Below are 20,816 nucleotides of genomic sequence, written 5' to 3' on the forward strand. Positions count from 1 at the left end.
TTTGTCTGCAAATTGTTGGCTGGTAGGCAATGGCGCACAGTTGACTTTTGCCAAAAAGCAAAAACTAAAAAAAAAAAAAAAACTAAAAAAAGCGAGAAACAGTCAACGTAAAAACCTACAGAAACTTGATCAAGAGTTAAGAGGTGAATCGAAAGAGAGAGAGAGAGAGAGAGAGAGAGCAAGGCGTATGACTTAGGCGGGTCTTAAAGTGCGCTATACCAGGCGCTGAAAACTGACAGTTAATATTGGTTAATGATTAGATCTATGCAAGGGGTTGGGCGAAAATTTAAATTATGTTATGATTTATGTAGCAGATTAACGAATCAAAATATTTATATATAATTACTAAAATATTAAACAATAAAAAATAAATAAATAAATATATAAAACTGTTTTACACAGAAGAACAAAATAATATTGAATTCACTAATAAAATTATATTATTGAAATTATTAATCATATATAATCATAATATATAAAATAATAAATACTCAATTTTAATTTTTTTTTTAATTATTTTTACTGCACTTGTACCATTTTGTATGATTTCGATTTCAGTTACTAAAGGTTTGTGTTAAATATATATATACAATTTTGGAGTATTAAAAACTTTATCTTCAGCTAAAATATATTATGATAAAACATATATTTTCAGTATATTTTATTTATTTAATTTGCTCTTAATTATTTTTATTTAAAATAAATTTTATTGAAGAATTAAAAAAAAACCTAAAACATTATTTACTGAAGATTAAGTGATTAATAAATTAATAAATTATATAAATAATAAATATAATTTTTTTTAGTATTAATATGAAACGTATATTTATTACTAAAACATAAATTTAACATACTCATATTAAATACACATTTATTATTTAAATAAAAATTTAGTTTATTCATATTAAATATATACTTTTGATTTATCACAGGTAAAAATCTACAGCTTCAACCTTTTGCCAAAAAATTTTCTAAATTTTTCATATATTTCTGTTTTTCATTTTTATTGAGCTCTATCTCCTTTGATCAATTGACTTAATTAACAACAATAGCTTCTGTATATTCTCTTATATAAATTTATTTACATATATCGTAGATATTTCTTAAATTTCCCTCCAAAATCGAAGCATAATTATGTTAATTCCCCCAGCTCATACAGATATCACATTGTTATACATAATAACCATAAATAATTCAACATTAACTGATTTCTTATCTGCACGTTTATCGCGTTGCCTGTCTCCCACTGAGCGCATATTTCTTCAGTTTTGTGCTCGTGTTTCATTAACCCCAATATAACAGCCGCAACAACAACAACAACAAGAACAACAACTGCCAGCTAAGTGCGAAGAACATTTCTCAATCCGAGCTTAAATCAGTGACTCAATTGTTATGCTAACCTTTAGCTGAACTCTCGAGTGGGCCAGCTTCAATCTATAAATCTTGCAGCTTCTTCTGGCTGTACAAAAGTACAGCACACAATTTGCTGTAGCGCAATGGCCACGCAACAGCCAGCAGGGGGAACAAAATCACTTTTATGGCAAAGATCAAACTGGCAGAAAAAGAAATAACAACAACAACTACGAAACAAAAAATACGTTACTAAGGTAGAGGGAGAGCAAGAGCGAGAACGAGAGAGACGCAGGCGCTGCCGCTCACTGCGCATGCGTGGCAACAGCGACAGCAGCAGCACCAACAACAACACCAACAACAACGATAACGCAAAGAAATGGCCGTTAAAGTTGCCAGGCAAATGGCAAAAAGCAGAGGCGTAGCCAATGAACAGTGCAGAGAGGCTACCGCATAGCCAAGACGAAAAACGAACAGCGAACACTGAAACACTGAAAACACTGAAAACACTGAACAACGAACGTACGAACGAAGACCGGGCCTCGAAGATCGAGACGATGACAACGGCCTGGCTACGTGAGCAGAGCTCTTGGCACGTTTTGGCGTGGCCGCCGCCCGTTGGCATCATAAAAGAAGTCAATTGAATTTAAATTTAAAGTACATAATGGCCAGGCAGTACGAGTACCAAGCCATACCAGCCATCGCCGGCTGCTATCGCTGGGAGGGGGGCGGGAGGGGCGACGATGAGGGGCGACGCTGCCGCCTTTCGAATTTCACAAAGTCATCTGCTGGCGTCGCTGCCCCAAACGCGCTGTTTGTGTGAGCCTTACATGTGCTTATATACTACAAACAGCACACACACATGCATATACACACATACATATGTATATATAGCTATGGAAGACAGCACGCAATACTTATACACATGATCGCTTGACTGGCTGGTATTTGTGAGCTCTTTTGATTTAAACGTGCTTAAATTTAAAGATCAAATTGCTTTTGGGCTTTTTTCTTGTTCATTTTTATTTTATTTTATTTTGCACAAGCGCGGCACAGGAATTTTAAATTGTAACCCAAAAATACAACAAAAAGAAGTGTCTGAAAACCGCAATGCACCAAAAATCACAAAAGCGATTTATATATATATATACACATACATACATATATATACATTTGAACAAATGATATGTCATATATATGTATATAATATATATTACCCGAGCTAGTGAGTCACTCTGCATGTCGTTTGCTGGCGGATATGATAGGCAATTTGCTGCTGCTTTGAGCTTCGCAATAGATGAGTTCAATTTTGGTTAGATTGGACGCCCCTCCATCTCCCCCCAACCGTTTCCAGTTGACTGACTGACATTTATGCATGCAGCATTCCCCGGCTGACGACTTGGAAATGATTAAGTGCTGAGTGGGCTCAGCTAAACTAAACTGAACTCAACTGCGCTGAGCTGAAGGAAAACCTGAACGAGAATTCGGTGTGGAAAAACAAAAGACTTAGGCAACGAACTTGTGTTTAACCTATTGACATTCGAATAGCAACCGCCACGGCGCGCTGTTAGCCCCATTCTCTTGCGCCCTGTCTTTCTCTAGCACCCACTCACTCAATTAACGTCTACATCTATCGTCGAAAATTTGCATTGTTTGCATAGCCCAAGCCCCCCCGAGTCCATACAAATCCCAAAAAAGAGGGGGGAAAATGGAAAAAAAAGAGAGGCAAGAAACCGAAACAGACACAGAAAAGTTTCAACGTTGCGACCTCCCGATTTGTCTGGCAAGCAAGCGTGAGGTTTGGTTCGTTGATTGTTGTTTTATTTTGTTGTTGTTGTTGTTGCTGTTGTCTTTTTCTTTGCCTCTGGGAACGTTGCAGAGAAAATATTTGACTTTAATGTGTGTATATATGGATATATAAATATGTCAATGTGTTTGCCTTTTGTGGGTTTTGGTTACTTGGGAACACAGCCGTGAACTGTGGGCCGTGTGATCTTCTAGAGACTGTCGCAGCTGAGAGACTGTGCCAAAATCAAATGAAATTCGAAATTTGATTTACTATTTGACTTCATTCTAACTAACAGTCTATGCGGAAGTTATGCGGCTGCTCCTATTGTATTATTGGCGAGATTTATTCGGGTTTTTTCTTTTTCGCGGAATATATATATGTGAATATTATAGCTTTGTGTTTGCATATTTCTTGATCACTTCAAAAACTTTCTTGTGCTATAAAGAACTTGTTTATATTCAAGTTACTGCTTTAATGAAATGAATCTGATTTTACGATTTCAGAAACTCGACTGGGTTTGAGTATTCCACAAGTTTTTCTTGTTGAAATTTTTAAAAATTTATATTGATTTTATATTGGGTTTTGCTTTGCAAAAGTCTTAAATATTTTGATATATGGAATATTTGATATATATTTATATATTTTTTTATATTATTTTTGTTTATATGTTGTTTTAATTTGTATTGTTTTTTATTTGTACTTAATATGTGAGATAGACTTGGAAAGCAAGGTTTGTGCAGCAGTTGACTTTCTTCGTGCAATATTTCTTCTTTGGAGAACAACTGCTTCATTCGGATTTCAATAGGCCTTTATTTTCAGCATTCTGTTGAATAATGATATATATTTGATTTATTTCACTCTTTATAATAATGAAAATATTTCAATTTTGTCTTTAAATATTTAATTTTTTTTATAAACCTAATTCAATAAAATGAATATTCAGACTTTTATCCTCATTGAAGCGTGACAGATCTTATATGCTTGTATACAAGCATGAATAATTAATATAAATTGGAAAATATAAAATTTAACCAGTTTAAGGAATGAATTTCACCTACCGATGAATTTATGAACCCATCGATACATCGAAAATTCTAAATATTATTTAGTTCATACATTTAGTAAACTTAAAAAGTAACTTGATTTTCTTTATAACCCCTAAATTATTCTTTTTGGTTTTCTTAGTCGATTGACGTCAATATATGTTTTTGATTCATGTAAATATTTAGTAAGTTCAGTGGTGTAAGAAATAGCTGAATAGAGTTTTATATGGAACTAATGTAAGTTAATTTCTACATATTCTTCAATAATAATAAATAAGATTTGCATATAGTTATAGTTATATGCTCCCATATAATATATGTCAGATTTGCATCATAAAGAGCTCTTGAACTAACTAATTAGTATGTAGTTCGAGAGATATCTTTGCTTTGCATATGCAAAACGAGCAAAGAAAATGTTTTATATAGCACAAAGCTGTCAGTGAATTGTTGTAGTTCCATTAGGTGCTATCGAATCGACATTCTCCGAACCAGTTATATCTAGATCATTCCCATAGACAGTATTTCAACATTATTATGGGTCTTTGTCTATGGTTTAGCATAAGTCCAGCCGGACCAGTTAATGGGCATAGGCATATCAAATAGTGCGAACCAGTTAACTGCTTCAAGCCAAGCCTCTTGGGCCCCAAATACTTAACTGAATATGCATAGAAAAGCTGTTGGCGCTGCTTGAACCATATTTACTTGACCACAAGGCGACTATATGGTATAACTACATATCTATATATATATCATGAATAGTGCTCTATGCTAAGGCTGTTCGGTATTCCAGCAGAGCCAGAGTCAGAGCCAGAACTAATAAAAAGTCATTAAACAAAACATGTTTTGGCCTAAACAAAGGCTTACCACATACATTTGAATAATGTGCACAAAGAACGAACTCGGATATATAGAAAGAAATAAGAGAAAAAACCCCAAAAAAGTCAATAATCCGATTGTGAAACACAGAGCAAGAGAACAGCAACAGCAACAGCAAGAGCGACCGCAACGGCAACGGCGACGTTCAATTAAAAAACTCAAATTAATGAATAAAAATAAAAATAAATTAAGTAAATGTTGTTAAGGCGGCCGCCCCAACCAAAACCGAACCCGAAAGAAAGCGGCCAAAGCGAAGACAAAAAGAAAAAAACAAAAACAAAAATAAAATAAATAAATGATAACTTTTCAGTTCGAAGCGAAACTGTACCCCCTTGGCGCTGGCTGAGATGCTGATGCCGATGCTGATGCTGTTGCCGGTGCTGCTGCTGCTGCTGCTGCTGCTGATGATGATAATGATGATATTAATGACGATGATGATGATGCTGCTGCTGCGTAGAACGTTCAAGCAAAGCGTACGGGCCAAAAACAGAACACAAAAGGTAGAAAAAGAAAAAACACCGAAACCCGGCTAAGGCAACGATCGATACAATTTTTTTTACCTTTTTTTTTGTTGGTCGACGAGTTTTGGGCATTGGCATTAAAAAGTCAGAGAACAGTAACAATGCCAAGTCACTAAGACACACACACACACACGCACACATACACAGAGAGACAGACAATGTTACTTTTGCTTCTGGCAGGGAGACAAAAGACAGGAGATTGGAGAGCCAGAACTAGAGACGCAGCTTCATTTTCGTTGCATTTTTAGCTCAAACTGAAGCTGTGGCTATGGCTATGGCTGCTGCTGCTGCTGCTGCCGCCTCGAAGCCAGTTTCGCCCAGCATGGTAACAAGTTTGACTGAAAAATTCTAAAAATAATGCCGGCCGGTTTGTCGTTAACAAAAAATGAAGGCAAAAGGAAAGAGTGCTGCGCCGCACAATCACAACTATCTATATGCATTCGCTGTGTGTTTGTGTGTGTGTGTGTGTATGTGTGGTAACAAAAATAACCAAAATGAATAACATTTTTAAAAGGAACGGACAAAGGAGAGCTGCCTTGTACAGGCAACAGGCAACAGGCACCGGCTCGGGCCCTGGCCGGATTGCTAGCCAAATGGTGTCCAAGTCACTCGTTTCAGCTTTCAAAGAGGCCCACGGGCATCGCAGCGGCAGCTGCAATCGGTCAGGTTTAGCCAGGGATGCAGTTCAAAGTATTTAAATAGTTATTCGAAATAAAAGTATAATAAAATATATTTAATATGAAACTTAAAATATATAACTTGAGTTTCCCTTTTCCAAAGAGTTCTGACTGTAAAAACTATACCAAATATAAAATAAAAATTATTATCTTATTTATTAATCTTATTTAACTATTAAATATATTAGAAATAACTAAATATAAATAAAATCAAATCAAAATACATAATCTATAAATTATTTAATATTTTTAGTTATTTTTATATAAGGACATTTAAATTGTCAAAACAAGAATCAAATTATTTATATAATAATTAATAATTATATATATAATGATCAAATCAAAAATAATTTTTACGTTTGATGCTTAAGTTGTGTTGTATTTATTATATACATTTATACAATATTAAATATATTTATTTTTATTTCAAAATGTATATTAATTAATTAAAAATATTGAATGCTAGTACTGCATCATTTTAAATGAATTGTTTCACATTAATAATTATGGTTGATACCTAACACAGGTTAATAAGATTGGAAGTTTATCGACCTAGTCAGCTGCCAAGGCATCATTCATTTTGCATATGTAAATTGATCTGACTTAGATACTAAAGTAAAGTCGTTATATGTGTTATCTATGTGGGTATCTATTGTATTTGGTTTTGCATTTCACTGTGAATGTTTAGAATTTAAATAAATAAAATTTTAAGTTAGTGAGTTGAGGAGGATTCTTGTATGGTTTAAATGAAAGCAAGAATAGAGAATATATATGAAAAATTGAAAGCATTGAAATGTTCTTGTGTCGCCCCAGCCCTGGTCGCTGGCTGCTGTGCTTTAGCCTTTGCCTTTGCCTTCGTCCAGAGTCCGATGCTGATGATCATGACGCTGCTTAAATGTTGTTGCTCTTGTTGTTGGGGGTAGCGTGTCGTCGTCGCAGTCGCTGTCGTTGTCGTTGCGTTGTCGTTCCCTCATCTTAACGTTTGTTTGTAACAAGTAACGCGCATCTGCATCTGCACTTGTGTGTGCGTGTGTGTGTGTGTGTGTGAGTGTGTTTGTCTGTTTGCTTGGGCAAAGAGTTACCTGCCCTGCGCTACCTGCGCACAGGTAGGCGTATGCTTGTGTGTATATGTACTTGTATCTGTATCCTTGGCAATGCAGCAGCAGCAGCAGCAGCAGAAGAAGAAGAGGATGATGAAGGCAACCAACGGTCAGCAGCGTCCGCACAGCATCAGCAAAAAGAAAACCTTAATATGTCCATATATAAGGTACAACAGGTATGCATGTATGTATGTGTACATAGAGAACCCGAAGTATCAGTCTGGCTATACATAAGGGTTATAGTTGGTCCATCTCTCTTGCTCTCGCCCTCACTCTGTCTGTCTCGTTTGGCATGTGCATCTTCTTTTCTCCCGCTCTTGGTATGACTTGGCAGCTTGGGGTAGCTAGGCGTCTGCCTTTGCTTAATGGTTTTAGGAAATCGAAAATTAAATAATTTATCTCGATTTTATGACGTTACAAGCAGGTTTTTCCCCCCCTATATAGGCCTGGCATGCGATAAATCTTCAGCTTACAATCAAACTAAATAAAGAAAACTGAAGAGAAAAAAAGAGATGCTTTTAACTCGCCAAGCGGGCAAGGCTCTTGTAATTTAAATACTTAACTCTCTAATGCCATATAAGTCCATGCGTCTATGTTAGACGCCCCTAGACTGAGTCAGCTGAGCTGAGTTGCGCTGAGCCCACGTCTTATCGACACCAAATGAATCAAACGGTTGGCTATTTTTAAACTTGATCTCCTCAATTTTTATTTATTTTTGTTGATTTCGTAGTTTTGGCTGTGTTTTTTTCTCTCTTTATTTTTGTCTGGTCATCGCTCTCAAGTGGGGATTCAAATCTGAGAAAGGCGCAGAGAAAGTGCCGACCACGCTGTGGAGCGGAGCCACAGTTGAAGCTGAAATTGACTAAGTGGTTTGTCATTGTCGTGATGAAAACATGTCAAATGCCAGCCCGAAGCTCTCCAGCACCCAGAGCTAAGAATAATGGTAAACTTTGATTATTACCGAGTCAAGCAGCCACAGCAGAGAGAAGCCGGAGGAGAAGCAGCAGCAGCTGGTCACAAGTAGCCTAAGCGCTCCACATTGATGTGTCTTGCGGTTTGGCTTGAAGCATTTTAATAGTAGCCATAAAAACTCATGTTTATTAATGATGCGGATAATTGTGCTGCGCTTGCTAAAGATGCGAGGCATAAGGCAGTCAAATGCTGAGATTTTATCCCATTCAAATTTGTTATTCTAAGCTCAGGCTGTTGCTGTGGAATAGATGTAATAAACTATTACAAATAGATTTAAGATGATCAAATTGCCACGAGGATCAGATGCTGCACAGATGAGATCAGAGATCGAAGTGCCCAAAACTGCTTGAGCTGTCCTTTGATATTCCAAAGGAAATCTATTGTTTTCCTTGAATTTTTCATCAGATTATACTAAATCTATTTTAATTATCAACTGCAACATGAAAGAACTGAGATCTAAGATTGAAAGAGATCACCGAAGCACTTCTCCTTGAATTAGCTTTTAAAATTGATCGACAAACTAGTTTTTGAGCCAGCTTCGATTGCATCTATTATATTTTTACTAAAAATTCCAGTACTTGGCTTTAATTCTACATTTATTTGCTTAACGATTAACAATAATTTGTATTAAGAACAACTTTAGCATAATTTAGTAAAGCTTAACTTTCTCAATGCCATACCACAGATAGGGGTACGGATCTTTCGGTCGGTGTCGCTCAATAATATTGTTGAGCAGTGGCAGAGCCATGGCTAGTGGCTCCAAAGTGTTTGCATAGATCTGGAATAGTTCCGCCCACTGGGTTAGCATTGCCATCAGCTCTTCATCTTTGGAGATGGTCAACAAAGGTAGGTGTGAAGTGAGCAAGGCGCTCAGCCATTGGAACGCTTGCAGCTCTGTGGGCGTATTGCCCAGCGAAATATTATCTAGGCTGGGGCGCTCTTCGAGCAGCACATCGGGATCGGTAGCTAGCACATATAAGTGACGCAGCAGACGCTGAACATGCGACATTTCCAGACGTTGCTTGAGATGCTGCTCGATTGCCGTGGAATTGAAGCTGCAGGCGAGCACTGCATTAAGTAGCTCATCATTAATCGGCTTGCTGGCATCGTCATCAGTTTCCATGGCATCACCATTGGTGAGAGGCGCTGAAATGTTGTCTAGCGCATAGCGCAAGCACCAGGCTAGCATATGCTCCGAGATGTTTGTGTAGCGGCGCACACACATCAGAATGTGCTCCGTGTTTCGCGTTTTAATGAAAAGCGTTAGGAGTTTCTCTGTGATCTCCTCCTCGCCAGCGCCACTGCGTTCCAATTGCCTCACTATTGCTTGCACGGCCAAATTCTGTGGCCCCTCATCAAAATAGTTGGTCATCAGCGTAATATTGACATCCTCCAGTCCGTTGGCCACTTGCATCACCTCCCCATCAACATGCTGTTTGATGATGTCGTTTAGTTCGTTCTTCGATATTTCTGGTGATTCAAAAGCCACAGTTTTGCCATTGGAAGGTGGGAGTTCTGCTAAGAGTTGCTTCGACAGCTTAGGGTTCTGAACTTTATTATTTGCTGCCTGATAGCGACTGCTGCCTGCAAATTTGATCGCCGCCTCTAGGGATTCCTCCTCATTAATATGATCCAGCTCAATGGGCGTCAAGTGTGTTTCATTCAACTGCGAGCCCAGCATATCCACCAGCAGCTCGGAATTCATGCGATACTCCACTGCGGCAATATTCCTGCCCATGGCCAGCAGGATGTGTTCGTCGCGTGCCCACAAACGGGAGAAATCCAAATAAACTTTAAAGTATTGCTTGGCATTGACGATCTTAAACTGCGTGTTGTAGACAAGCAGTGAGGCGCCTTCTTGGCCATAGTTAGCGCCGTAGATGGCCGCAAAGTTCCGCGATAGACCACAAACTGACAGTTTGCTCTCCACATTGAGTTCGGCAAGCGTTGACACAAATTGACCCGGTGAAGATTCGTGGGAGCGTTCTCCAAGATTAAGTATGAAGATGCGCTTATCGGACCCTGCTCAAAACGGATAAGAGAGATTGAGTTTTCGGTACTTCTACTATGTTTTGTTATTACTTACAAATAGTCAGCAATTGTGGGCCACTGTCGCCTTCAACGACAGCGTAACCGCTAAGGCGTACGGTCTCCCTCTTTATGGGATAGACACGTTTTTGGGGACCGGATAAGTCTTGTCGTATCAGATTAAATTCACCCGTAGCATGCGTTTCCTCGAAAAACGTTAGCAATTTCAGCCCATTTTCAAGAGTATGAACTGTTGGCTTGCTGAGTGTTTTGCTGGCGGCAAGAGCTAACTGCTCGGCCGTATCCTCTTTCTGATTTTTCCGAGACTCCAAGGCTTTTGAAAGCGGCTGGCAGGAGCCATCGCTATATAAAACGAGTACTTCATCATCTGTATACACCACATGCGCAATGCTCTTCTGGAACTGTGTGGATACTTCGTTAGTAACAATATTAACTCATTTAATCAATTACAAACCTTTAATTTTTTGCACTTGGATATATCGGGAGTGTCCACATCCCACAGGCGTATCGAATGGTTTCCAAAGACCCCAACGTATTTCTCACTATTTGGATCGTAGACTACCTTTGTGGATAACTTTTCTGGCATGGACCAGCTGTGCAACTGCTTATGGGTACTAATCTGCAGTGGTTTGCTCAATATTAATTGAAATGTTACATGCTAAACGTATCGCAACTTACATTCAAAATAACAACAACATTGCGTGCCAGCGTAGTGATTACATTTCCCGATTCCTTGTCGGCCGCCATGCCCAGAAACTCTTTGGGATCCGGTATAGGGAATAAATTGTAATATGATAAAAACTTAGACATTTTTAGGCAGTTAAATTAATAAAATCCGAATCAAAACAATGCAACACGTGCGGCTAAACCAACTTGGAATCTATCGAGTTGTTGTATGGCGGGACTATCGATATTTGTAAAAGAATATCGATAGTATTAGATTATAATTTTATTGGATTCAGAAAATAAGATTATATTCCAGAGAATAATGAAATATTGTGTAACTTAAAATATGTAATAATATGTTCATTTGATGGATTTCATTGTTTAATTTTGTTCGAAATTAATATATGCGAAATAATACCGTGGCTATAAAAATACCAAACAGCTGATTTTAGCTTGTGATTGTGTGAGCGGTTATGTGTTTTGCAATTGCTTACGTGCGGCCACATTGCTAGCTTACTTCAACGTGTTAGAATGGGTGGAAAAACGAAACAAGCGCCTCGCACCAAAAACAATGCAAAGGTACGTAAAAAACCCATGCTTGAGACGCACACAATGACTAATTGTTTTTGAATTTCATAATAATGCGATTAGCCGTCGAGCAGCAGCCGCACCGCGGAACTGTTGGGCACAACAACGCCGATATTCGTCGGTTTCTCAGCTCAAGCTGATGGCAATTTGGTGCCCTTTGCTCCTGGCTTTGCCAGCGCTGAACAAATGCCAGAGATATTCGATGCCAACATAAGTCCACAGACCCAAATCATACTGCGTAAGCTATCCAAAAAGGATCCACTGACAAAGAAAAAGGCGCTACAGGAGCTGCATGAGCTCATAACAGATTCCGATTTGGATGCTCTCAAAAATATTTTGCCTTTGTGGCCCAAATTCTATCACAATCTGGCGAACGACGTAGAACATGCGGTGCGTGAGCAAGTACAGATCGTACAACAGTTGCTTGTCTCCAAGTGCAAACGGGCCATGGCCCCATACCTGAAGCAAATAGTGCCTGTTTGGCTGGCCAGTCGCTATGACAGCTATGCGCCCGCAGCTAGCATTGCGAGCAATTCATTTCGCGAGACCTTTGCACGTTCCGGCGAAGTATGTCTGCATTGCGAAAGTGAAATAATTGAGTACTGCGTACGCAATTTGACCTTCCACACGCCGGCCACGCTGTCCATAGGCAAAAGCCTGAAGCCAGAGGAAGCAGAGCAAAAGTATCAACGCGTCGTCATTGGCAGCTTAAAGGTGCTAGCTTTCTTTATCGAGCAGACAGCTCAGACAGCGCAGGAGAAGCTGAAGGAAGGCTTAGCCACGCTGCTGGCTCACCAAAAGTTCTGGACATTCGCCAAGCACAAGCTGCCCGCCATTAAGTAGTTATCCCAAGAAAAAGTATAAAACAGTTGTACATTTCCATTCTCTTTGCAGAGCTGCTTGGTTTGATTGCATCTACCATGTACTGCAATGTGCTAAATTGCTGGAAGTGCTTACACCGCAAAAATCACAGTTAATTACCACCAGCTTTCAATTAATCGATGATGCAGATCCACTGGTTGCACCACACGTTTGGGGCTGCGTTTTGCTGTTGCAGAGTAACTATGCGGATTGGTACGATTGGAGAGCAAATAGTTAATTGACATGTTCTCTAATTATATTCTCTCTCTTATGTTCAGGTATTCTCCGCTCAACATACGCAAAGCGCTGCTACCGAAGCTCTCTTCGCTGCTGCGCAATGCCTTCAATGGCAATGCTCAGGCAATTTGTCCGAATCTGTTGCCGTTTCTATCGAAAATTAATGCCGAAAGCTTGCAGGACTTGGAAGTTTATGAGTTCTATCAGCGCTTCTTCGATGACCTGAAATCAGCAGTCGTTGAAACACATGCGCCACCGCTCAGCAAAATGGAGATCTCTACCATACACAATGCGTACTTTGAATGCTTGCGCTTTATGCTGCAGCAGATCAACAACAATGCACAGCGTACTCCTGAAATAGAGCAATTTGGCTATGGGCTGCTGGAGCACCAGCTATTGGAGCCCATTGGTAACTTGCTGCACAGCGAAAGTGTTCATGTCAAGTACTTCTTCCAACATACGTCAGCATTGGTTGCGTTCTGGGATCGCGAGTGCAATAGTAAAACCGATAAAAGCGCCTGCTCCTTGTATGTGCAACTGCTGAGCAAGTTCTGGACGCGCATCTTTGAACTGGTCACTCAAGATCTCGCAGCAGAGGATGTCAATGAGCAGCTGCTGTCCCATGTGCTGCTCTTGGTGCAGGATCTGCATGTGGCAAATCCCAGCTTGGAAACGCAGAGTGTTAAGTTTGCCGAGGCGGATGAGGAAACAGCTGCTGCAGAGCCGACTTCCCAGCAGTCGACGCCCACCAAAAAGGCCCACGATGCGGCCGCCTTCATACAGAAGGAGCTCAAACAGTTGGTTGTGAAACTCGTGCGCATTTGCCTAGATAAGGCGAGCAGCAGCAGCAACTCTGCTCGCTTCATTAGACAAGTGCGAACGCTGACCAAGATGTTTGCAGACGCTGAGTTCTACAAGAGTTTGACCGAACAAGGCGAGCTGCGCGCTACGCTTGATAAATTTGTATCGATTCTGGAGCAGTTAAAAGGTGATGCCTGCGAGTCGGTTGTGGATATTGTCTTTGAGGTTCTGTCGATACTCGACCCTGGGCCGCGCTTCGAGTATATTGGTGACACTCTGCTGAAGGTGAGCCAAAGCGAATATTACATCAAATTGGAAACGTCTCTAGACTCATTATTCATGTATTCCAGATTCAGCAACAGCGCGTACAGAATTTACTGCTGCATCGCCTGCTCTCGTATCCCCTATGCACCGAGCCTGCCGTGCGGCAAATGCTCGCCAGATCCGAGACGTGCGAGGTAATCTCACGCATTGCCCAAGAGGTGGTGCTGGATAACGATCGGGACAAGTTGAATTTGCTCCACAAATGCTTCTTTCAAACGGACACTGGTGATATTCTAATAAATGCAGCAACTGTGGACAATATATTGATGGCCATGTGTGAGCCATTGAATCAGATCGCCGAGAACGATATGGTCGAGGTGTGCGGCAGCTTTATAGCTCAGATAATGCCTGTCATATGCAGCAAGGCGAACTCATCGCTGGACGTGCGGCAGCAGGTGTTCTTGAAGTTGTTCAAGTTTAGTCTGGAGCAGAAAGTTGGCGATTATCTGTCAGAGGATACGCTGTGGGAGATAACCACCTGCTGGCAGGACGCACTTTCCAGCAAGGACATTGAAATAACCGATGACATGCTGAATGGCTGTGCGTGCATTGTGGAGGGACTGGTAATAGACGGCCAGGACGATGTCAGTACCGTGCAAGACATGGCTGAGACAATTGCCAAATTTATTATCTGCTCCACGGAGAACATTGAGGATGAGACGCAACGTTTGTCGCGCATAGACAAGACCTTGGTGGCGTTTCTTAGCTCAGACCTAAAGACAGACGAGCTTGTGCTGCAATTCGAACATCATTCTGTTTACCTGGAGACAGTGCACAAATCAATTTGCGCTGCCATTCCCTTCAGCAGTGCAGGCATTGATGTAGACAAGATCGCCCTACTCATAAAACGAGCCGCCCTCAATTTCGCAACAATCTGCAAGCTGGTTTGCCGCGTTGAGAGTCCACAGTTGACGGAAGGTTCCAATGAAGGCGAGGATGAGCTCACCGAAGACTATTGTGATCCCAATGCCAATCTGCTGAAGCATTGGAGCGAGTGCCTCATTGCTGAGATGTTGCAGTGCATGCATGTGGTCTCTGCTGCCAACGTTTGGCTAGATCTCGACTCATACATAAACCGCGACAGTGAGGACCTGGTGCTCTATCTGTCCGAGCAGGTGTGCAGCTTTCTGGGGAACGCCAGTGAGTTGGTAGAAATCATAAAGGAACGACTGCTGCAGGAGGCGTTGCAGGAAAATAACGCCACAATCTATCGTCTATTGGGCTATTTGATTAACACTGCTCATTACAAGTCGTTTGAGGAGAGCGCCACGATTCTTCTACACGAAGATCTCGCCCATCAGTTTCTATCGAAGGACGCAATTAACGCATATGTGCTAATGATGCAGGTAAGTAAACCATGCATTTCCAATAATCATTTACTAAAGCATTTCTCTTTACAGCATTTGCTGCCGAAACTGGCGCAAAACTCACTCAACTGGCATAGCGCCATCATGCTCAAGGAACCCAAAGATGTGTGGTCAAAAGCAGCTGTCTACCGCTCTTTGATAATCAATAATTTCAAGTTTGATGTGAATTTGAAATCGGATCGCAATTATATTCTTGGTGTGTTGCAGTATATAACTTACATTGGCGATCTACAGAGCTCAACGAAAGAGCTGTTCCACCATAATGTGTAGGTTTATATATGTTTATTTCTGATAATATTTTGTATTAAGCTCACTTTTACTTAATCAGCGAATTACTTAATCAACCATATCAGGCAGTGATAGACACTGTGGAAATTATTAAGCTCCTCAGAGAGTGCATATCACGGTTTCCCTATGAGCTGTCGATTAAAAACTGGGATACCATTCGCATTGGGCTTGGATCCTGGGTGCTTACAGTTTCCAAATCGATAGCAAATTACAGAGATCCAAAGGTGAGAAGACTATAGCTAGCTTTATATGCCTGTCTTAGCTAACACACAATTTTCTCTATTTGGCAGACATCCTTCTTCATTGTGGCTGTGTTTGAACTATTTTTAACGTTCAGTAGTTTTGTACAATTCGAGAAAGAGAAGAGCTCAACACAAATGCTTACGAATATGATTGAGGAGTGGGAGAGTCTCTTTGCCAGGGAGGTGAATGTGGTGCTCTTCAAGTCCTTTTATAAGCTGACTCACGAGGCAGACGTGGAGCCCGAATTTCGTGGCTGCTACAGGGCTTTGTTGTATCGCGTAGTTTCTTCGCTGGAGCTGGTGAACTACAGATTTATTTATGGGGTAGCTAGACTCAATCATAACTATATATAACGCCGACTTGAATACGATCTCTTTTGTTCAGTTCTGCAAAGTGCCACACTCAACGCTGTCTCTGGATCAGCTCTGCAATTTCCTGCTGAAGCAGCTGCACGACTCTTGGCATTTCGTTCGCATGAATGCGGTTCACGCTATTCGGCAGCTGACGCCATATTTCGTGGCCGACGACATTGACCTAAATGATAAGCAAAGCGATAACATTGAGGGCTCTTCGACGATTTCGAAGTGGCATTTCCTCAATCGCTTTGAGGACTACCTGAATCGATATGATGCACTCATACGCAAATATTTGCCAGAGTTCAACTTTAAGGTGACCGAACTGGACGATCTGGAGCCAATCGATAGAGACGATGGCTTTAGCTATTTGCTAATCTGGGACTGTATAATAAATTGCTGCGCCAAGTCGCCAGTCGCATTGCGTTCTGTCTACACGAGCTGGCTGAACGAGAATCATTACGAGGAGGTAAGAGCTTTCACGGCAATTATAATTTACTATCGATTTAGGACTAACACACTATAAATTTGTTTATGCACTATATAGAATTTTCTACATTTCCTGTTCCGTGCCATGCCAGTGGACATATTGAAGAATCATAGCGCCAAAGTACACAGCAATGGTGTCTTCAAAGAGTTAACTTGGTTGGAGCTGATAAGTAAGTAGTTCTCTCTGCACTCTCTCTCTCTCTCTCTCTCGTCTCAGCATTGATTTAATTTATGAGCGTCTCTTCCGAAGGTAAATCAAAACGATAATCCTCGCCAAAGGTCTCATATTCTGTTATGCCCATATCTAGATCCTCCTGCATTTCGTCGGCCTGCTCCTCCGACAGTGAAATGTAATCGGTAACGGGCACGAATGTCTCGTCATTTTCGCCGTGCATCGAGCGTGCCACTGGTATTTGTTGTGGTGCCATGTATATGTTCAAGTTCGATATGAATTTGTTGATCCAAACGGTCAGATTGTTGGCCAAAATGCGCTGATAGTCGCGCAAGTTGCTTGTTGTATAGAATTCTTGCTCTGCAACAGATAAAACATGTGTACATATATAGACAGTAGCAAATATTCAATCTGGGAATAACTTTCGACTCACCAGTAAACTCCTTGATTCTCTCCAATATGACAGAGGAGAGGGGCGATTGCTCATCGATGATGAACTGATCGTTCAGCAGGAAGTCCTTCATCTCTTCGAAGAGTACGCAAATGATTTTCATCATCTGCTTGCGTTGGCGCTCAATGATGAGCTTCTTGAGACCAGTGCAGCGCTGTTTGTGCTTCTTCCGGAGGGCACGACGCTGTCGTATCTCCTCCTCCAAGTACTCCATTGCCTTTTCCAGGGACATCGTCTCGACCGCGGGCTTCGGCTTCATTTGCTCTTGCAGCGCTGCCAAATGGCGAGGGGAGAGAATGTGCCTGAAATATTTGTAGGTGTCCCTGACTCGCATTGGATGCGGAATGGCCAAGCGTTCCATGCGAGCCGTACATATGGGCACGTAGATCTTTTTGGTAATATAGCGGGGCTGCTTCAGTCGCTGGGGCGAGAGGAAATTCTTCTTGGGTGTGGCCAAAAAGCACGTGTGCTCCTCACGCTTCAGCATATCACGGTCGATGATTATCTGACCGGTGTGCTGGCAGGGCACATAGCACGGATGGTAGCGTGGGCAAACACAAAAGAACTTGTACATATGCTGCGGCGAGGGTATTTCCGTTTTCACCAGGCGCGGTATGCGCTTCGCCCGATCCGGTCGCAGCTGCACCATGGCCAGGCGAGCGTTCAACTCATCGGCCACCGTAATGTCGTCGATCTTGGGCGGAGCAATCGGCTGTGGTGGCTGATCGCTCAGCATCGTATTGAAGTTGACCGCCTCCGCCACGCTCTTCTCATTCTCCAGCCTTATCTCGCGAGCTGGTGCCTCGCTGGCGATTTCATAGAAGTTCAACGGTTTCTTTTCCATAATTAATATTATTAACTGAACGATACGACAAAAAAAAAATATATATATATATATACAATATATATCACAAACGAAATATTTGGAATGAGTTTGACATGAGTTTGTGTGGTGTGTGTGATGGCTGATGCTTGTAGTGGCCTGCTCTAATATTGATAAATCTCATTTCTTGTACTCGAACAGATCCAACTCTGTCAGTGGAACGATATGCCTGCCATCTGTATACGGAAGTGTTGCGCAAGTTGCCCGCCGTGGTGCGCAAATGGTGGAACACCTGCCAATCCAGACAGAAGAACTTTGTGGACAATCTAACAACGAACTATGTGAGCTCTCTGATCTGCACTGAGGAGCTGAAGGCAATCGTTAATCGCAAGGAAAAACACGAGAACATGCAGGTGGGCATCCGTTTCATCTGAACCCATTTAGACCCTCTCCTCGATGCTCATCCGCAACGCAAACACCACAATGATGCTGATGAGCAACAGAATAATCACTACGGCTCGAAAGATTTCCAGCGGCACCATTCTGTAGCTGCGATAAATGTGTCGTGCTTCGTTTACGATCGGTGTATAGGAGTCGTCCGGCACTGTAGGTCCAAGAGCAATGAGTACATTTATTCTCGAGCGAGTTGACTTGATGGCGCCACGATCGTTTGTCATCTGTGGTCGTTCGATTGGTTGGGGTTCGGTTTTGGTTGAAATTCGGCAGAAATATATATTATATACATATATATGTAGATAGTAAATTTCACAGAGCTCTTTGATTATTATTATTATTAATGTATTTCGTTCGTTTTGCTTTACAGGTGACAGTGCACATGTCCACTCGAGAGGTTCTGGCCGTCTACGCCATTGATGAGGCGCGCATGGAGCTGGTCATTACGCTGGCGCCCAACTATCCGCTCGGCGCGGTTAAAGTCGAGTGCGGCAAGCAGATTGGCGGTCGGGCCAATTCACGCAATGTTGGCATGCAGCTGACCATCTTTTTGACGCATCAGGTGAGTGAGGAGCTGGTAATATAAGAATTATAGATTTGAGTATTCAATTGAATTGCTTTGCAGAATGGCACGATCAATGACGGTCTCACAATGTGGAAAAACAATTTGGATAAGAAATTCGAGGGCGTGGAGGAGTGTTATGTTTGTTATACGGTCATACACCAGGACACCTGCCAGCTGCCCAAATTGACGTGCAAGACATGCAAAAAGAAGTTTCACGGACCCTGCTTGGTGAGCTCAACGAGCATCAGCCTCAGTTGCAGCTCAATGTATAACTCTTGCGTTTCTCTTACAGTACAAATGGTTCACCACCAGCAGCAAATCCACCTGTCCCATTTGCCGCAACGTCTTCTAGAGCATCTGCTTCTCTGCCACACTTTTTGGCCACACGTATTAATCTAGGCACAAGAGGAACTTGCTGTTAGTCCGTAGTCATATTTTTCGGCCTCTATCTGTAAATCAGTAACAATAAATTCGCAATAGTTTTAAATTACTAAATTGTTATTATTATTATAAGTAAAGGTAAAAAAAAATGAGATAATGTGAACATCTCAGTAGCCTAGTAGGCCATGAAAATATTTGCTGGCAACGAAGCTGGTATCCCCACTGAAACATAATTTTCATATCATATAACTCTAGATATTTGACGCGCTCAGACCTAAAAACGAACGGAACATTTTTTCAAATCATAAAATTCGTGTGAATATTTTTTGTTTGTCTCTCAATCTCATAAAAATGGCTAAGCAAATGAAGATCATCGGCAGTTGCCCATTCTGTCAACGTGAGGTTGGCAGCGATCTGCGTCCCATTAACCAACTAAATATGGAACACATCAATATACTGGCCAACGAGCTCAAGGACTTCGAGCCAGTCACAAAGAGTGAGTGCCAAAGAAGCCAACATAGCACGACTCCATCACAGGTTTCCAGTACCGAATCGAATGACTCCCAGTCTGTGTCACTTTTAACGGAGGCTATGCTGAACATGGTCAGGCGGGAGTTTGAGCTTCCTGCAGACGCTGAGGTAAATTTCCTGCAGACTTCATAAATTCTCAATTTATTTTATGTGTGATTTTTGCTTAGGAACAAATACCAAGCGATCATGCTGAGCTCATTCTTGCCATGCTATCCGAAGAGCAGAATTGCTATGATAAATTTTTGCAGAATAAAAGCTCTAAGACCGGTTCGAAGCGCTCCAGGAAGTAAAGCAACTCAAATCTCCCCCCTCAACCCAATGCACAAAATTTACAGTCTGCGCTGATCCTTTTTTTATTATTTTGAATACCGCTGTTATTGTGAGACGCTGAAGCGTCATTAAATATAATTTTCATATTCGTTTGATTATTTAATTGTTAATTGTTTTTTCTTTCTTTTGTTTTTGTCTTTAGCATTCATTTACTATGTATATATGAAATCACGGCATAATTTATTTATATATTTATCAAAATATAATAAATATATGTACTGAATAAATTATGGCAGTGTATGAATATTTCCAAGGGATGCATGTATTTAAAAATATTTGTTGATCATTTATTTATTATATTTGTATCAACCATGAAACAAGATGTTACGATATTAGGTTTATAATATTATATATATTATATAATTTTTTTATTTATTATAAAATATATGCCAATGAGAGAGTTATGGTCCAATACACAAGCTTTTTTTTTTAAATCTAAAAAATGTTGTGTATTAAATAAATAGATACATTTTTATTTATTATTATTAAAATTGTAACTTTTACCTCTTTAATAAA

The 20,816-nt window shown here is 40.8% G+C and overlaps 4 protein-coding genes across 4 annotated transcripts; 2 read left to right on the top strand and 2 right to left on the bottom strand.

The window, feature by feature from the left end:
• Positions 1-8,906: 8,906 nt before the first annotated feature.
• On the bottom strand, positions 8,907-11,284 carry LOC108651378 (nucleolar protein 11). Its single transcript, XM_018101008.3, has 4 exons — positions 11,056-11,284; positions 10,832-10,996; positions 10,415-10,778; positions 8,907-10,350 (listed from the first exon to the last, which is right to left on the bottom strand). Exons 1-4 carry the CDS (start codon positions 11,185-11,187, stop codon positions 8,978-8,980), a joined length of 2,034 nt encoding a protein of 677 aa, XP_017956497.1. The 5' UTR covers positions 11,188-11,284; the 3' UTR covers positions 8,907-8,977.
• A 110-nt stretch (positions 11,285-11,394) lies between these two features.
• Positions 11,395-19,553, top strand: Ltn1 (E3 ubiquitin-protein ligase listerin). The gene is made up of 14 exons (XM_018101027.3): positions 11,395-11,622; positions 11,695-12,470; positions 12,526-12,705; positions 12,771-13,815; positions 13,881-15,200; positions 15,255-15,487; positions 15,550-15,733; positions 15,800-16,075; positions 16,137-16,574; positions 16,653-16,764; positions 18,242-18,453; positions 18,864-19,055; positions 19,119-19,286; positions 19,351-19,553. The coding sequence occupies exons 1-14, from the start codon at positions 11,575-11,577 to the stop codon at positions 19,408-19,410; spliced, it is 5,244 nt and encodes a 1,747-aa protein (XP_017956516.2). The 5' UTR covers positions 11,395-11,574; the 3' UTR covers positions 19,411-19,553.
• Positions 16,583-18,120, bottom strand: Rcd7 (Reduction in Cnn dots 7). Its single transcript, XM_018101018.3, has 2 exons — positions 17,200-18,120; positions 16,583-17,126 (listed from the first exon to the last, which is right to left on the bottom strand). The coding sequence occupies exons 1-2, from the start codon at positions 18,059-18,061 to the stop codon at positions 16,819-16,821; spliced, it is 1,170 nt and encodes a 389-aa protein (XP_017956507.1). The 5' UTR covers positions 18,062-18,120; the 3' UTR covers positions 16,583-16,818.
• A 111-nt stretch (positions 19,554-19,664) lies between the features above and the next one.
• LOC108651389 (uncharacterized) lies at positions 19,665-20,398 on the top strand. Its single transcript, XM_018101025.3, has 2 exons — positions 19,665-20,078; positions 20,138-20,398. The coding sequence occupies exons 1-2, from the start codon at positions 19,791-19,793 to the stop codon at positions 20,258-20,260; spliced, it is 411 nt and encodes a 136-aa protein (XP_017956514.1). The 5' UTR covers positions 19,665-19,790; the 3' UTR covers positions 20,261-20,398.
• Positions 20,399-20,816: the final 418 nt, after the last annotated feature.

Source organism: Drosophila navojoa, chromosome 4 (assembly GCF_054131105.1).
Source record: "Drosophila navojoa isolate 15081-1374.11 chromosome 4, UAZ_NAV_1.0, whole genome shotgun sequence".
NCBI lineage: Eukaryota > Metazoa > Arthropoda > Insecta > Diptera > Drosophilidae > Drosophila > Drosophila navojoa.

Coding starts and splice junctions, on each gene's coding strand:
- LOC108651378 (XM_018101008.3), bottom strand. CDS start 11,187: ATGTCTAAGTTTTTATCATATTACAATTTATTCCCTATACCGGATCCC. Junction 10,779..10,831: donor CCAAGTGCAAAAAATTAAAG/GTTTGTAATTGA, acceptor GTATCCACACAG/TTCCAGAAGAGCATTGCGCA. Junction 10,351..10,414: donor CCCACAATTGCTGACTATTT/GTAAGTAATAAC, acceptor CGTTTTGAGCAG/GGTCCGATAAGCGCATCTTC.
- Ltn1 (XM_018101027.3), top strand. CDS start 11,575: ATGGGTGGAAAAACGAAACAAGCGCCTCGCACCAAAAACAATGCAAAG. Junction 15,201..15,254: donor CATATGTGCTAATGATGCAG/GTAAGTAAACCA, acceptor TTCTCTTTACAG/CATTTGCTGCCGAAACTGGC. Junction 19,287..19,350: donor AGTTTCACGGACCCTGCTTG/GTGAGCTCAACG, acceptor TTTCTCTTACAG/TACAAATGGTTCACCACCAG.
- Rcd7 (XM_018101018.3), bottom strand. CDS start 18,061: ATGGAAAAGAAACCGTTGAACTTCTATGAAATCGCCAGCGAGGCACCA. Junction 17,127..17,199: donor GAGAATCAAGGAGTTTACTG/GTGAGTCGAAAG, acceptor TATCTGTTGCAG/AGCAAGAATTCTATACAACA.
- LOC108651389 (XM_018101025.3), top strand. CDS start 19,791: ATGGCTAAGCAAATGAAGATCATCGGCAGTTGCCCATTCTGTCAACGT. Junction 20,079..20,137: donor AGCTTCCTGCAGACGCTGAG/GTAAATTTCCTG, acceptor ATTTTTGCTTAG/GAACAAATACCAAGCGATCA.